At 35.9% G+C, this 16,345-nt stretch overlaps 1 protein-coding gene across 3 annotated transcripts in view; it reads right to left on the reverse strand.

Annotated features, from left to right (window-relative positions):
* Nucleotides 1-1,270: 1,270 nt before the first annotated feature.
* Nucleotides 1,271-16,345, reverse strand: part of LOC121969959 (succinate--CoA ligase [ADP-forming] subunit beta, mitochondrial-like) — a 77,559-nt gene continuing 62,484 nt past the window's right edge. For 2 of the 3 annotated variants that reach the window (XM_042520294.1, XM_042520295.1), the window contains exons 7-13: nucleotides 10,981-11,055; nucleotides 10,691-10,843; nucleotides 10,448-10,582; nucleotides 10,134-10,298; nucleotides 9,776-9,898; nucleotides 9,466-9,537; nucleotides 9,011-9,359 (exon numbers count right to left, since the gene is read on the reverse strand). In XM_042520294.1, the coding sequence (XP_042376228.1) occupies nucleotides 9,282-9,359; nucleotides 9,466-9,537; nucleotides 9,776-9,898; nucleotides 10,134-10,298; nucleotides 10,448-10,582; nucleotides 10,691-10,843; nucleotides 10,981-11,055 (801 nt within the window). In that variant the 3' untranslated portion in view covers nucleotides 9,011-9,281. Of the gene's footprint in view, nucleotides 1,325-9,010; nucleotides 9,360-9,465; nucleotides 9,538-9,775; nucleotides 9,899-10,133; nucleotides 10,299-10,447; nucleotides 10,583-10,690; nucleotides 10,844-10,980; nucleotides 11,056-16,345 lie in introns of those variants that run through there. The other variant, XM_042520296.1, reaches the window with a different exon arrangement.

Here is a 16,345-nt window from a genome sequence, read left to right on the forward strand (position 1 = left end):
CTAGGAAAAGGTTCAGACCTTTGTACAAAATTTTTGTATAGTGGAACCTCTAGGTTTTCCGAGTAGCAACCAACACTGATGTCCAATCTTCTGGATCCAGTAGATTCCCAGAACTGTCTACTGGTATTTTGTAGGGTCTGGTGACGCTCATCCACTGGTCGAAGTCCGTCTTGAGATACACTTCCATTCTCTTCTTTCAGTACGGAAAATCATCCCCATTGAAAAGGGGAGGTCGTACTATGCTGAAGCCTTCAAGCTAAAACATTTTAATCCCTGCACACAATTAAACAAATAGACAGGCAAATTCCCAAGACTTGGTCTTGGATTAGCAGTGCGGGAAGAGTTAAAAGATAATAAAGGAACTAAATTGGTGTTGCACCAATTTAGATTTAATTGCGACGAGAAAAATTTTCAAAAATATAATAGTATCAGTTTGGAATTAAACGTAAGACTAAAAGCGAAAAGAGAAAAAAAAACAAAAGAAAATTTCCCCCCTTTGTATGATTGGTGGTTGCACCAAATCAGAGCGGTACCTGCTCTGATACCACTTGTTGGATCGTGAAGTTTCGATAGGGAGGGGGGTGAATATCGATTAAAAAATTCGTTCGAAAAGAGTTACGCGTAGCGGAAATATAAAAACAACGCTAACACAAACCAGTTTTACTTAGTTCGGAGCCTGTGTCGACTCCTACTCCAAGGCCCGCACACAAGGGTGCTTTCGGTGGGCAATCACTAGCAGTTCGAAAAATTATTACAAACTAAGTGCTGAAATGCTAATGAAAATTAAAGCGATACCGACAAGAAAATTAACCAAAGAAGAAAGAGCGCGTTGTCGGAGCTTTGTTAGCGTCGCAGGAGCGCAGAGCAGCAGAGCAAGCAGTATGAGATCTCTCTTTTTCAGTTGTATTTGAAGCTCCCCCCTAATCCTCCTTTTATATGAGGCTCGGGGCGCCCCGGATCCCTTCCGAGCACCCAGGTGAGATGTGGCATGTAACGCCCCGCCCCTCCTGCTAAGGCGACGGGGGTTACTTGTGACACATACATACTTAAACACAGCGGAAGTCTTACTTAGAGAATTTAAAAACCTTTTCTTACTTAAAAATTCACCATAGACATAAAAGAACCACATAGCATACCTATCATAAATTTTGAGTCTTAATACCCAAACACATACTTAAGGTCATGGAGTCATAAAGTAAAAACATCAACATGGCAAATTTCTTATTAAACAAAAGCAGGTCATTTCTTTTAGCCAGTCCACTACCACACACATCTTTCTAGCCCCTCCTGCTGCTCCCCTAGTACATCCATTCCTTGCCTTTATCTGTGGTACAAGAAAATAAGCTGTGAGCACTCATGGCTCAGTAAGTTCCTTTCCTACTCACAAAAATCGTAAAGCATATTAAAATCACAAGTCATAAGGCATAAAGACAAATGTATCATGTCAAGAGCATATCATGGCATATCGTAACATAACATAAAGTATCATGGCATAACATAACATAATCATCAAACGTATCCTGTCATAGCATAACATCATCATAACTATCATGGCATAATCATAAAGTATAAGCATGGTAAACTCCTAACATATATCATGCAACATATGCAACATGTCTTTTGAAAACTTATACAATACATACTTAAACATAATCTCAACATGATTGGGGCCCCGGCTTGTACCACATACATAAATGCGCGCGTCCTATGTAGGTCCAAGGTAGCAAGTCTTGAACCCTACAAGGCATACATACTAGGCCCGTTTTTTAGTCCATCGACCTAGGGGCACTTAGGAGTCCATCCCTAACGAGGCCCGTTTCTTAGTCCATCGACCCTGGGGCGCTTATGGAGCCCACCCTTGGTACAAGCCATACATAAAGTAAAGTAGCATAACTTACATATCATAGTTCTTATCATTTCATGCATATCATATTTCTTAACATATCTTAAAACATGCATATTTGGGCACACAGCACATGCATGAATCATAACATACATCATGAACATATCACTTATCATAAAGCATGCATATATGGGCACACAGCACATGCATGAATCATGGCATACATCATGAACATATCACTTATCATATCATAAAGCATGCACATATGGGCACACAGCACATGCATGAATCATAGGTTTGCATAACGAACGTACCATTTTATCATATCATAAAATAAGCATATTTGAGCACATAGCACATACATGGTTTATAAGCATATATCACATATCATAAAAAGACATAACCATTCATGGAATCATTACATATCATCTCTTGATTCATTCATAGCATGTGAGGTATATCTAGGTCACTAAACCCATATGGCCGAAAGTCATGAGTAGAGGCATGATCTCTAGACAACATACAAACATAAAAATCTCATGATATCATCACATACTAACATAAGAAGGTCATAAGCATGTTAACTTAAATTTTTAAGCCCTCCTAGGTTTCTAATTCTTTCATGGCCGAAACCTTTCATGAAGAGAAATCAATTCTAAGCAAACATGCAACATGTAACCCTAAACTCATATCATATCATATTTCATAAGGAACTACTTAAGCATATTTAGTTTGGGTTCTAAGTTCCTTAAGCTTCTAATCTTATCATGGCCGAACCCTAGCATGTCTCATTCTAGGTTACAAGTAGCATGGAAGTGTTGAACCTTAAGCCAATATCTTATACATTTTCATGAGGAACAACATAAGCATATTTGTTTTAAATTTCAAACTTCCTAGACCCCTTAACTCAAGGTGGCCGAAACCTATAACTCATGGAACTAGGTTTTTAGTGGCATAAGAGCATGGTAACCACAACTACAATTCATAGTACTTATCATAAGAAACATTATGAACATATGTAAGTTGGTTTCAAAATTTCTCTAGGCCTTTACTCTAGTATTGGCCGAAACCTATCAAGCATGAAACTAAGTTTCTAGTGGCATAAGAGCATGGAAAACACAACTACCTTTCATAGTACTTACCACAAGAAACATCATGAACATATATAAGTTGAGTTCCAATTTTCCTAGGCCTTTAATCCAAAGGTGGCCGAAACATATAAGCTTGGTTTTGTTTTTCATATGGCCTAAAAGCATGGAAACCCTACACAATTTTCATGGTATCATAACAAGGAACAACATGAGTAAATTTAGTTACAAATCTACACATCCTAGCTTTCAAAACTTGGTGTGGCCGAAAGTTATATATAACCAAAATTCTATGTAACAAGCAACCATAATAACATCAACTAGTTTCATATTATTTTATCAAGAAGGTCATGAGCCTCCTAGTCTTGATTTCAACTTTCCTAGACATTCAAATCTCATCATAACCGAACCTTCATAGGCATGAAATAAGATTCATAACTAACATACAATCATGTCATAACATTTTAGCTTCATATCTTGTCTTAGGAAAAATCTTAGCATGCTTAGTCTTAGGTTTAAAACTCTTCTAGGCCTTTACTTCTTATATGGCCGAATATTCATGAGCATGGAAAATGGAGTTTCAAACAACATACAAGTAAGAGAAAAAGGTTAACAACCTCATTATCATAGGGTACATAACAAAAGAATAAGGAAACATGCTTAGTTTGAGTCTTAACTTACCTAGTCTTCTTGTTCATGCTTGGCCGAGAGTCTAAGGCTTATGGATCTAATTTTTTTCATTATTTATTCTAGCATGGAAACCTTAGATTAACCTCTTACAAAAAGTACATATCACAAGAAAAATAGCAAGCATATCCAATTACAACTTTCTTAGACTCTTCTTCTTGTTTTTGGCCGAATTTTCTCAAAGCAAGTCCTAGGTTTTTATGCAATCTATCTCCATGGAAAAACCGTATAAACTATTGTACCACATGTGAGGAGAAGCTTACCTAGTGTTCACTTATAAATCTTTAAAGAATTGGTACCCTTGGTGAAGGGGAAGAAGGGAGCTTCTTCTTCTAGCACTCCTTTTGATTTCTCTTGCTTGGAAGGGTACACCTTGAAGGCTCCTTCTTGTAGTTTAGTTTTCTCTTAGAGAGAAACCTAAACTTGGCTTGTGGAGATGAGGAAGGAGGCTTCTAGTCTCCGCAAGGGTGAGGGAGAAGAAAAAAAAAAATGAAATCCTTTAGTTCCTTTCCTTTTTATGCTAAGTGGGTGGAAGTTACAAAGGTGAATTTTGCTTCCTTTCCTCCTTAATGCATGCATGTATTTTCCTAATGAGAATGTGTCTTCATTCCTTCCCCTTAACTCTTCTCTTCATTAGTCCCTCAAACCCCACGAAAATAGAGAAGGAAAGGGAGAAGACAACTTATCTTTTGCTACTCCTTTTCTTAACCAAGAGGTAAACAAGAGGAAGGAAAGCTACTTGATTTTCTCTTGTTCTCTCACTTAATTATATCTTTACTTTTAACTACAATTTCCATCATTTCTCATTCACATGTTATTCATTATCCTAGTGGTTATCATACATAGTTTTATCTCTATCCTTTGTGGGAGGTTCAAGGTTCAAACCTTTACCTCTTCTTTTATTTCTCTTATTTCTTTTTGATTCTTCTAACTTTTATGCTCTAAAGCAACTAACACTCATATACTTATCTTATAGTTTTGTGGGTGTTACATGGCAGGTCCAACCAGTGAGCTCCACGTGGCGACGCGCAATCTGGATAAAAATAGCCTCCCGGGCGCCCGGACCACCTTTCTCCAGAAACTAGCTTTCCTGCAAGACAAGGTTAGTCCGAGGCAAATAAATAATATATATCCTGCAAAACAGAGTGTTAGCACAATTTATAAGTTTGACATAAAAAGTATGACTTAGATTTCGTCTTTCCGAGACCGATCTCGACTTAGAGATCCTAAATGGATCTAAGCCGGATCGACGCCTAATGTTCCCTTCCCGAGAACGCGCCCTCACAGTCACTCCCTTCCAGTGACTTACCTTTATTGACCTGCCAGACGTCCGGTCAGCCCTTCGACCCGTCTGGACTTCTCGTCAGCTATCCGGTCAGCCCGTCGACCTAGCTGGACTTCTCGCCAAGCGTCCGGTCAGCCCGTCGACCCGCTTGGACTTCTCGCCAGCTATCCGGTCAGCCCGTCGACCTAGCTGGACTTATCGCCAAGCATCCAGTCAGTCCGTCAACCCGCTTGGACTTCGTCTGCACACTCGGTCAGAGTGTTAGATCACAACAAACCTAACTTAACTCGATTTGTCATTCATCAAAACTTGAGTTAGACCGTTAGTGCTAACCGCACCAACAACAAACACATATAAAATACAAAAATAATCCTAACTTAAATATTTGCCCAAACATCAAAACCTAGGGTCATACTGATTGCTCCAATAAACATAATGGGTCAATGGTTGAGTAAGTCTGCAATGGTAAATGAGATAAGTATTGGAGGAGATTGATCTAGTGAGGACGAGCCCTAGTGGGGTTGTAGGTGCTGGTCCAACTTTGATCCATTTTGAATGTCTGAGTTGAGACTATGACTAGATCCTAATCTTAGGAAGACAAGACCTAATTCATATATCTTATTTTTAATGTACTAATTCTGTTTTACAAGTTATACTTTGTTTTTTGGATTAACATATTTTGCAGAGTTAAAATGAAAAAATAAGTCTCAGATAAGCAGTGCTCGAGGTGCCTCAAAGTTGAATGAGGCACCCTGAGTAGGGTGGAGACGCCCTCACGCGAATAGAGTTTAAAGATAAAGTTTTGCTTCAAGTAAGCGCCTCGAAGCGAACTGGAGGTGCATCATAGCGCATTGGAGGTGCCTTGGAGCAGATAAAGGTCGCAGTCATTGGATCATATAAATGCAACTGGAGGTGCCTCCAACAATGTTTAAAATGAGCATTCGGCCAGCATTCAAATCACAACTTTTAAACACAATTATTTGATCATTCGGTCGTACATCCTCATACTATGCTCTGTTACGACTCTACTATGCCCGACTACTGTAGTTAGAACTTCACCAACTTCAACCTACAATCCTCTACCACTACAAGTGTCGGTATATTTTAATTTTACTTATTATTATATTTGCATATGAAAATGTAGGGTGTTACACTTTTCCTCATTTGTGTATTTGAGATTTGAATTTAATGAATTACCCATCGTAATGGTCCAAAAGACTTGGGTCTTGGAGTAGGACTCACATAAGGCTCTGAACTAAGTGTTGTATTTTGTGTTGTTCTCTCTCACTTAGTTTATTTTCCATTGCTTACTCATTTTAAAAAGTCAAAAAAAAAAAATTAAAATTCACGTGATTCACACCCTCCCCCTTTCTCACGTGTAACGATCCTACAATTGCATTAGAAGAGGGTGTTGTTTCTTGTTTATTGTCTCTACAATCTCCTCTCTTTTTTTCTCATCAACAGTTCTCGCTCTAGTTTCAACCCCACCAGTACTATCAACTTGTATTAGTCTAGTATTGACCCTTCTTCTTTTGGGTATACCTATGAACCAAGTGGATGATGATGGTTCTCCCCTTTCCTTCACATCCAAAGACAGCCTAGTTGTCTTCATAGCACACCTTTTTATCCTTGTATGTATAATTTGGTGGCTTGGAATTAGTTGTGGCTGCTAGAGGCAGTGTACCTTTGTCCTAGTTGGGGATTGCTATTATCTCTTTTATGTCACTACACTTCATAAGGCCTTGCAACTCAGCTATCAATTTGTCCTTTAGAGGAATTATCTTGTCCTTCTCAACAATAACTAACTCATTATTCATGACAATCCTCTCCAAACAATCAAGAAGCTCCTTTATTTTGTTATCCTTTTAATTAATGAGCTTCTCATTGGAAGTGGTGGTGCTCTCTAATAAATCAACCACTTCAACCTTGTGCGCATATATATATATATATATATATATACTCAATCATTTTGTTTTTTTTAACAATCAGACCATGGACTGTTTCGGCAACTTCTTCTAGACCTCTCGTAAAGTCTTCATCAACTAGGATAGACAATCAATAGGGATGCTAGGTTATCCGCCGCGAGCACTTCTTGATTTATCCTAGTGATCGATGAAACACTTTTGTGGAATCGTATCGATCATCCTAGGTTTGACATTTTCTGACATGATTAATCATTTTTTTCGTCAACTAGGATAGATGGCATGACTTAACAAAACAATTATTTTCTCTGATGAAAGGGCCTCTTTCATCTTCTTTATTAATGTCACACGTGAGATAAGCCACTTCCAACAGACAATTCTCTCGAAAAGACAATTGGACTTTTATAATTAAAATTCACACGTACAAACCTATAGTGCAAAAATACTTGATTGAGGAATTTAAATCACACAATTAATATTGGTAATGTTCAAACTTATTAATTTATATCAACTTACGACCAACATTTGTACAAAGCCTTTGAGCATAGGCTTTTGTGTGCCCTCAGCCCTCTAGCTTGCCTCTCAATGACAAAATGACTCCAATCACTTCTATTTGTGTATTCATATATAGTCTCACACCAATTATACTTATATATATTATCAAAATCATTTATATAATCTATTAGTGATAGTGTAAGTCACGTATGTCTACTGCTAGTAGTAGAAAAACATGCACAAATAAAAAATTACAATATGAACAATTAACGATACAGAATGTCAACATTAGAAACTTTGTCCTTTTAATTTTCTGAAGCAATTTTTCAAGATCCTTCTTTAAACATTCTCTATTTTTTAAATGTTATAGATATAATTGACTTGAGAGAGTATATATATGAATAGGAACTACATCTCCATATTCATGTAGTCCTGGTATTAGAAAAATATCTTTTCTTATGAAATTCAGATTTATATTTTGAAATATGAAACATCTATCTTCAACCTCCCAGTTATGAAACATATTCTTCACCAGTCCTTTTATATGTAAATTCTTTGAGATATCTAGGACCCATACAAATGAAGTTCATTTAAACCTGTTGCTCACTAAGTTCCATAGACTTCATAAAGTTATTTTCCATTGTATTTATTTTATATATGCCATGAGATTTCACTTCTATAATTATCATGTCCATCCCTCAAAGATTCAAAATCACTTGAAGCCATTCAGACATACATCATAAATACTAGATTTATTATTCACGACGTTGAAATTAAGAAAACACTATTGGACACAATCAGGTGAATTGAACTTATCTCAATTACTAAGGTATTCAATTAAAATTCATTTCCTTTATGATACAATGTGTAAAAGCTAGCAACTAGCTTCTACCTTTGTAATAGCTAATGTGTTCGCAGCCAAAGAATTTGGACAGCTAAAACAATTGCATAATCTTTGCTACTTGCTACAATCCTAGCAAGTTCAATTGTAGCATCAAGGAAAGTTCCTTCTTGCTAAAAAGTAGAAGCATCTGCTACAATCTTGTACCAGCAGCAATAGGTATTTGACTAAAACCTAAATGTTGTAAAAACCCTAAACCTTAAATGAAAGCTTCAAGACGACAAATAGGAAACCCTATAATGTTATATTAATTTCACCTTCTATTCGAAACACCCTATTGCATACCTTCAAATTTATTTTTAGTATTTAAAGAGGAAAACTGAACTAATGCCACGAGTTCAAACAAAAGGGAGAATTGTCAACCTATGATCTCTAAAAAAAAAATGACATCCTTTTAAATTAATTGATCGACTGTGGTTCAATATTAAAACCCTAAACCCTTCCAGATTCAGAACTTAAACCAAGTTTAGAAACACATTTTTGAACCAGAATATGGAGTAAGGGTATTTTGAAAAGTTCAAATTAAATGAAATATCCATTTGACTTTAATTAGAAATGGAACAACCATTTAACAAATTTGCAAATGATAAAGGCCCTTTTGACTTTTGGCCAATAAAATTTAAGTTGGAGGCAAATCGGTAAACACTAAATTGGTGTGATAGTGGTGGGGAATATATTTGTCGAGAAGATAACAAAAAACATTTGACGTAATGTTTTGTAACTATGACTCAAATATATCTCAGCTACTGAAAAAATAAAATTGCAAGCTACAGTATTAAGCTTTTCCCGTAAGAATCAGAAGCAACGCATTATTCATATAATTAGGAAAATTACGAACAGCATGATCTACCAAAACAGGCCTGAATAACACAACAGCAAAATGTCATCATCGCTCACAAGAATACATTGCAAGTCAAGCTCTCGGAACTCAGCCGAGTCCAATTATTTGATATAAGAAAATCCTTCTTTACGAACTCTACTATGGGAAGACACAGGTTTAGTGATACAAATATATCAGCGGTTTTCATAAACAAGAATGAGAGGAAAGCAGGCATATTACCTAATTAGTAGCAGTTTTAACTGCCTTCTCGGCTGCATCATCCAAATCTTCTGCTGTGATTAAAGTCATAACGCTATCCTGTGAAACATTACAAATCTCTTTCACAAGTCTCCTTGTTTTACTTTGAATATATGCCAACAGAGGTAAAAGAATATAAAAGCGACTAATTAGGAGTCATGAATACCTTGAGAATTCGCTTTCCCTGATCAACATTTGTGCCTTCTAAACGAACAACAACAGGCACTTTAAGTGAAACCTAAATAAGTCTCAGGTCAATCAGAATGGAAGATTAAGACAAACAATGGAAAAAAAACATTGAAATCTTCAATCAAAATGCTGTTGTGGAGCACAATATGAATGGAACAGAGACAAGGGGGAGAAAAATGTATTAATCGTCTCAAGCTCTGTAACCTCCAAAGCAAAAATTCTACCAAGGCACTTTGCAGATATGTAAGAGACCAAAAAGTGAGAATGCAATAAAATCATCCACCAACCTGTTTGGCTGCATTGACAATTCCACTTGCTATCACATCACATTTCATAATCCCTCCAAAGATGTTGACCAAAATGGCCTTCACCTTGTCGTCAGAGGTTAGGATCTTGAATGCTTCAACCACCTGAGCAATAATTTATCTGGGCAACATTAGGAAGACAAACAATTTTCTAAGACAATAAACAAAGTAGGGCAATCATTACAAGTCACAGGTGACAAACATTAGAGAAAGAAGATAAGAAATATGTAGTGTTTTCTAAATTCTACGCCACCAAACGGCAGGGTATCTAAATATCCTGGCGATGGAAATGATTAAGCCAGTACAAAAATGAACGTGTGTACTATAAGAGAATTCATACTTGGCCTTCTGATGCATTACCACCAACATCAAGAAAATTGGCAGGTGTACCACCATGCAGTTTTATTATGTCCATTGTAGCCATTGCCAACCCAGCACCATTCACCATGCATCCAATCTCTCCATCAAGACCAATATAGTTGAGATCTGCTTTGGCAGCAGCAACCTACACAAACAAAACGAAATACAACAATAAACAGAATCAAAATCTAAGACGCAACCATCCTTAATTTTATCAGCAAGTGCAAATCCTAAACTTTTAGTAAATAACTCAAAAGCTGATCAAATTCCAGTTTATAAATAAAATATTTTAACCTCTCTAGGGTCTTCTTGTGATGGATCCCGTAGTGCAAATATTTCCTTCTGACGGAAAGCAGCATTGTCATCAAAGTTCAACTTTGCATCAGCAGCTACTAGTTGTTTATCCGCAGTCTCAGCAATTGGATTAATCTAATCAAGAAAGTTCCCATTTAGCATTCAAAAAATGACAACAAAAAAGGAAATAGAGAACACTTGACACAAAAATGTACTAACAGAAAGGAGATCTGTCTAGCATACCTCTAATAATGTACAATCACATTCACAAAACAGCTGATACAGTTTCTTCACTTGTTCTATTGAAGCATTTCTATCAGCTACTGTAGGCGCCAGACCATCAACAACTTTAGCAGCATCTTCATCAGTGATTCCCTTGAAGACATCAATCGGAACCTTCTCATAGGAAACATAAAGTTAAATTCAAAAACAAGGAATTTATCAATTTGCAAAAGAAAGAAAAAATTAGGACTTGAATCCTTCAAGTCCCAGTAGAAAAGAATATCCATTGATCAAGAAAAAGGCAAATTGACCTTAATAATCATGTCAGGAAATTTTTCTGCAAGGTCTTCAATGCTAGTTCCTCCCTTTTTACAGGCTATAATTAGCTAGAAAAACATAATAACTATTTAGATAAAAGTTTCATGCTGCAAAGCAATGACAATATAAAGACTAAATTATAACTAAGCAAAATGTCAATTTAGGTTCCATGTATCAATTGAAGGATCTAAACTTATGCTAAAACAGAAAAAATATAGGGCTCACAAAATGAGAGGATAATTAAAGCATGAATTTCATAAACAAGTATGGCACTAGGTATAAACTATTACTTTGACTTGTAAACAGTCGTATAAATGAAATAAGGTATTTGCAACAACTAGCATCACAATTAGTATGAGATAAAACACTTTATTTGTTTGCTAGCATTAGTGGAGAAATATGTCCTATGTTCATAGGCTACTCAACCATGTTGTCGCCTAATAAAAAGCTGGTTTGTAACACTATCCAGTTTTGAGGCTCTAAAAATTGCCCATATTTAGGAATAAATGACAGAACAGTAAAATAGCATACTACAATAACAACCATGTCTTATCCCACTAGGTGGATCTGTTGAATAGTAAAATAGCATTATAAACAAGAAAAACAACCACCAGAAACCTGTCCCTAATTGCATAATTTTGGAATCACCACAACTGCAAGTGAAAAAATTAAACAGTTTTGATATTATTGAGAGCTGCTATAGCAACTTAAAGACTTGAATGGGCAATTAAAATTTATCCCAAATGCTTGTTCTCTTCCTGTTTCCTAAGAAGGAAACAAGCAGTTAAAGAAAGAGGGTAGGGGAAAAAAAGGGAAGGGAAGAGGGAGGGAAAATTAAAATTTCATTAAAACAAAAATAGATTTGAAAAAAAAACATTTTGGTCTTTTCCTTCCAGCTCTTTCTCTGCCAAAGGAAATGGAGAAAAAGTGTCATTTGGAAAAGCTTTTCTATCACATTATTTCCCTCTTGGTTTTCTTTACTCGAAGGAAACAAATGACACATCCATACACTTCTATATTAACATTCCCATTTATATGTGAGCTAGAGGACTTCATTGGGTCAAAGCCTCAACCAAACTGAATAGGAATAGTATTTTTAACAAGTGACATGAAAAAAATTAGAGCTAAAATACTCATGTTGGTACTTTAAAAAAAATGTGGAACCGTCTCATCAACGACCCCCCTAGAGCCGGTCCCACGAATATGGAGGGAGGTAAATGCAGGTATATAGTTGAAAGTGCATGGCAGAGACGTTAACCTCAGGTCGTGACACCCCAAGGATCAAACCCTGGACCTCTCGGCCACAAGACCATGCACCCCCAACTATGCTACGCCCTGGGGACCTCATGTTGGTACTTTAAACTTGATTGGATGATCACTTTTTCCAAAATTTTAAACTGCAATAAAAGAATTTCATGTAGAATGAGGAAGAGAGATGAAACCATGGTTTAGAATCTTAAGTCGTATCGGAATTGTATTGTACCAATACGATTTTGGTACTTTTTTAAATATAAAATATATTAATTAAAAAAATTATTATAATATTTAATTATTATAGTACTTACTATTAGGTCAAATTAATATTTTAAAAATTAAAATTGAATACAAATTAATTTAGGATTAACTAAAATCTAGACGTATTGAAAGTATATATATTCTCATGCAATAAATTGAAAAGTATTTGAGCAAAAGCAAAATCTACACATGGTATTCGTTAACTTAAAAAAAGTTTATGATAGAATCCAAAAAGAAATTATATGGAAAATTCTAGAAAAGAGAAGTGTTAGCATTGCATATATTGAACTAATTAAGGATATATATGAGAATGTAACGGCCAAGTAAAGGCTTCAAGCGGATTAACTGAAATATTTCTAATAAAGATAGGATTACATCAAGGATCAGCTCTAAGTCCTTATCTTTTTATACTAATCATGTTTTATAAAGAACTAACTTTCTTCTAGGTCAATGACAGATTCTACTTTTTGTTTTCTCTACTTGCTTTACTCCGTCCTTATCCTAATAGCATCTTGAACGGTAATTGTATAGGGACAATAGTAAACAACTGCGTAAGACCTGTGCTCGCTAAGTAAACAAGTTCTGCTACCTATACACTGAAAAGAGTTGGAGCATCAGTTCGACTGTTGGTTCCTCTATGGGTGAGGCTCACTCGAATAAAAGCAAAAAAACAAACAGTAGAACATCCTTTCTATGACCTAGACACTAAACCCTTTCTACCAAAAGCACACTTAACCTTCTAGTTAAGGCGCAAAAAACAATTATTGTTCACTTTTTATTATTCACAATTATTATTCATAAACCCTAAAATTTCTAAAATTTTTGAAAAATATAATTTCGATGCGAAACACGTAAAATAATTAGTATCAGAGCCTCAAGATTTTCAGATGACAATGAAAGCCTTCCATAACAAACCATAAAAGACTTGATTATTTAACTCTAGCCCTACCCTTTCAAGGCAAACCAATTAACACTACTGATCAATATCAGCATAAGTGTTATATTAGCTCAGCATATAATCATTGTCTACATAATAATCATCCTCAACTCAATACAATCACAGACCTACTTACTAGTCTTGGAGAGGCCCTTGAAGGACAACATCAACATACCAACCAACTACTGGAACAAATATCCTTAACCCAAGTACACCAAAACCAACTCCTAACCATCTAAGACAAAACTTAGATTTTCTAAAAACTTAATAGGATACTTTAAACAACAGGATTAGCCAAACAAGTCGACCTAATCTTGCTCACCTTCCACGAGAGTGGCCATCTCAAACTTGTGAACCTCTATTAGGTCAAATACAAGAGTCACTTCACACCTACAAAAACCAAGCAGACAACGAGATCAAACTAATACATAAAACACTAGACGAAATAAAATTTAAATGAACCGATTGTAGTACAAAAATACCCACTCTGAAGAAGCTCTTGATTTCTAAAAATAATTTTCTAAAACAAAGGATAACGGCTAGTGTAGCATTGACCAAACATGCCTTGGAGACTAAGTAAGTTCAACAAAATAATACTATACTAGCCTTGCTTACTTCTTTGCACTACAGAATAACATTACTAGAAAACCAACTATTAACAATCATCTCCATAAGAATACCCGAGCGACGGATCTAAAAGAAGCCTTAGGAAATATAAATATAGACTTTAGTAAACTTTCTCTTGGAAAAATAGTCCCACGACAACTACCTAGTGCCTATAAGTTTCTTACATATAACAAAGGACACCCCGATAATCTCAACTGAACCTTTTGTTAGTCCTTCACAAACAATGAGAGCACGAAACAAATACCACTAACTCTTGATTTAACACTCTTAACCAGGCGAAGAATTGTACATCCACATATCAGTTAGAAGAACTAATAGATGTAGAACAAAACATAGACCAAATAAACAACATTATTGAAGGTCTAACTACAAGATGCATTTATTTTCTAAAACCCAAAGATTTTCTTCCAAAATTTTAGCAAGACTAGATTGGAACCTCAATCTCAACCTCAATCCACAACTACAAACCCTGCAATCAATAGAATCAATCATTCATAAGGACAGACATAGTGGTTCAATAGTCAGATTTAACAATTAAAGCCTTCCACATCACAACGAGAGGATAATGAAGATGAGGACAATGTTAATCTAATGAACATTAAATATACTCTATACCAAACCCACACCAAGATGACATAACACAGCCAAGTTTTTTTGATGACCTAGACAAATTCTTATACATACCAGCAGAAATGGCTATCTACTTAACCCCCAAGGACCTAATGGAATTAGCACCATTTGACAAAATACACAATAAGCTAGAGCTGAATTGGGACCTATATTTTGATGAAGACCAAAATATCATTGCTAAAAAGCACTACTCAAAAGTCAATCTCATGAACCCTACAGAATCTAGCAGCACTAGTACTTCTAGACCACAACCATTGCAAGCAAGATATCCCGAGAGTTCAATGCGATGATTATGGAGAACGTAATCCCCCACAAACAAGAATTACACCCTATACTAACAATAATCATTTAGTCCGAACCATGTCATGTTAAATATCACTAAATGTGACGATCCTCAAGTGTATGACACCTACTTAGAAGAATGAATTTTCTCTGTCAAAAGATGTTACCAAGCAAGACATAAACTTGACATAGAATCCGGTAAAGCTATGATGCGAGTAGGTAATGTTAGTTAGAGCCCTAGAGCCAATCATTTGATAATTGTATTATGGACTTGTTGTATCATATTCTTATATAAATAAAGGCATTTGTTTTTGGTTATTATACTTACTTGTATTGGTGCCAAATAAACTGAGTATAATAGCGTCCTTGGGTAGAAGGTTCTTACCTATATCAATCGGTTAGTTGAACCGATAGTGAGATGATATAGGGAACATTACTCTTAATCATTCCTAGTCGAGTATTAATATTCAGGGGCAATGTTAATGCAATAAGACTAGTATGTAGGTCAACTCGATGACTTGATCTCACAAGTCATAGATATAGAGATATCAAGTTAACACATGGGTATGCATTGGAGAATGTATACTGAATGACCCGCCATAAGAAAATATCATAGATCGTTATATGAGTGTCATATTCTTTCTCATGTGGCTATTAGTATGACTAATAGTCCTTAAACCTGAAGTCACCATGGTTCCCTACATAAAGAGTTATGTACTTTGGTTTCGCCAAACGTCACCCATAAAGGCGATTACTGGGTATGTAACGAATTATGCAGAGGGATGTGAGTGATGTAGATGGGATCTATCCCTCCTATATGACGGGAGCGACATCGATATTCTTGATAGAGTGAGACCACAAAGTGCATGGCCATGCCGAGTCAATATGAGATATTGAGCTCATTTGATTTAGTGAGTCTAACTTGGAGTTCAAGATTTAGATTGGTCAGAGGATGACACGGTCTATGCCTCATATTGATCAATCTAGATGTCTAGGATAGAAGGACACTTGTCATATATTGTGAGGAGTCACAATTAGTAGTCACAAGGTGATGTTGGATCTCAACATTCTTGTAACTTGGGTAGTAATGATGTGTTGCTAGATACCGCTCATTACTTATGCTCCTAAATGGGTTTAGGGGCATTGCCAACGTTACAAGAACCTATAGGGTCATACACTAAGGACAATTAGATGGAGATTAGGTTCATATGATGAACCAAGAGGATAAGATTCATGTGATGAATCAAATTGGATTAAGAGTAATCCCAATTGGGCTAATTGAGTTGGACTCAAGTTGATTCATGTGTTCAATGAGTCTAATTTAGATTATGACTCATTGAATAAATTTAATTAAATGAATTAGATTC

This window comes from Zingiber officinale, chromosome 4A (assembly GCF_018446385.1).
Source record: "Zingiber officinale cultivar Zhangliang chromosome 4A, Zo_v1.1, whole genome shotgun sequence".
In the NCBI taxonomy this organism is placed as follows: domain Eukaryota; kingdom Viridiplantae; phylum Streptophyta; class Magnoliopsida; order Zingiberales; family Zingiberaceae; genus Zingiber; species Zingiber officinale.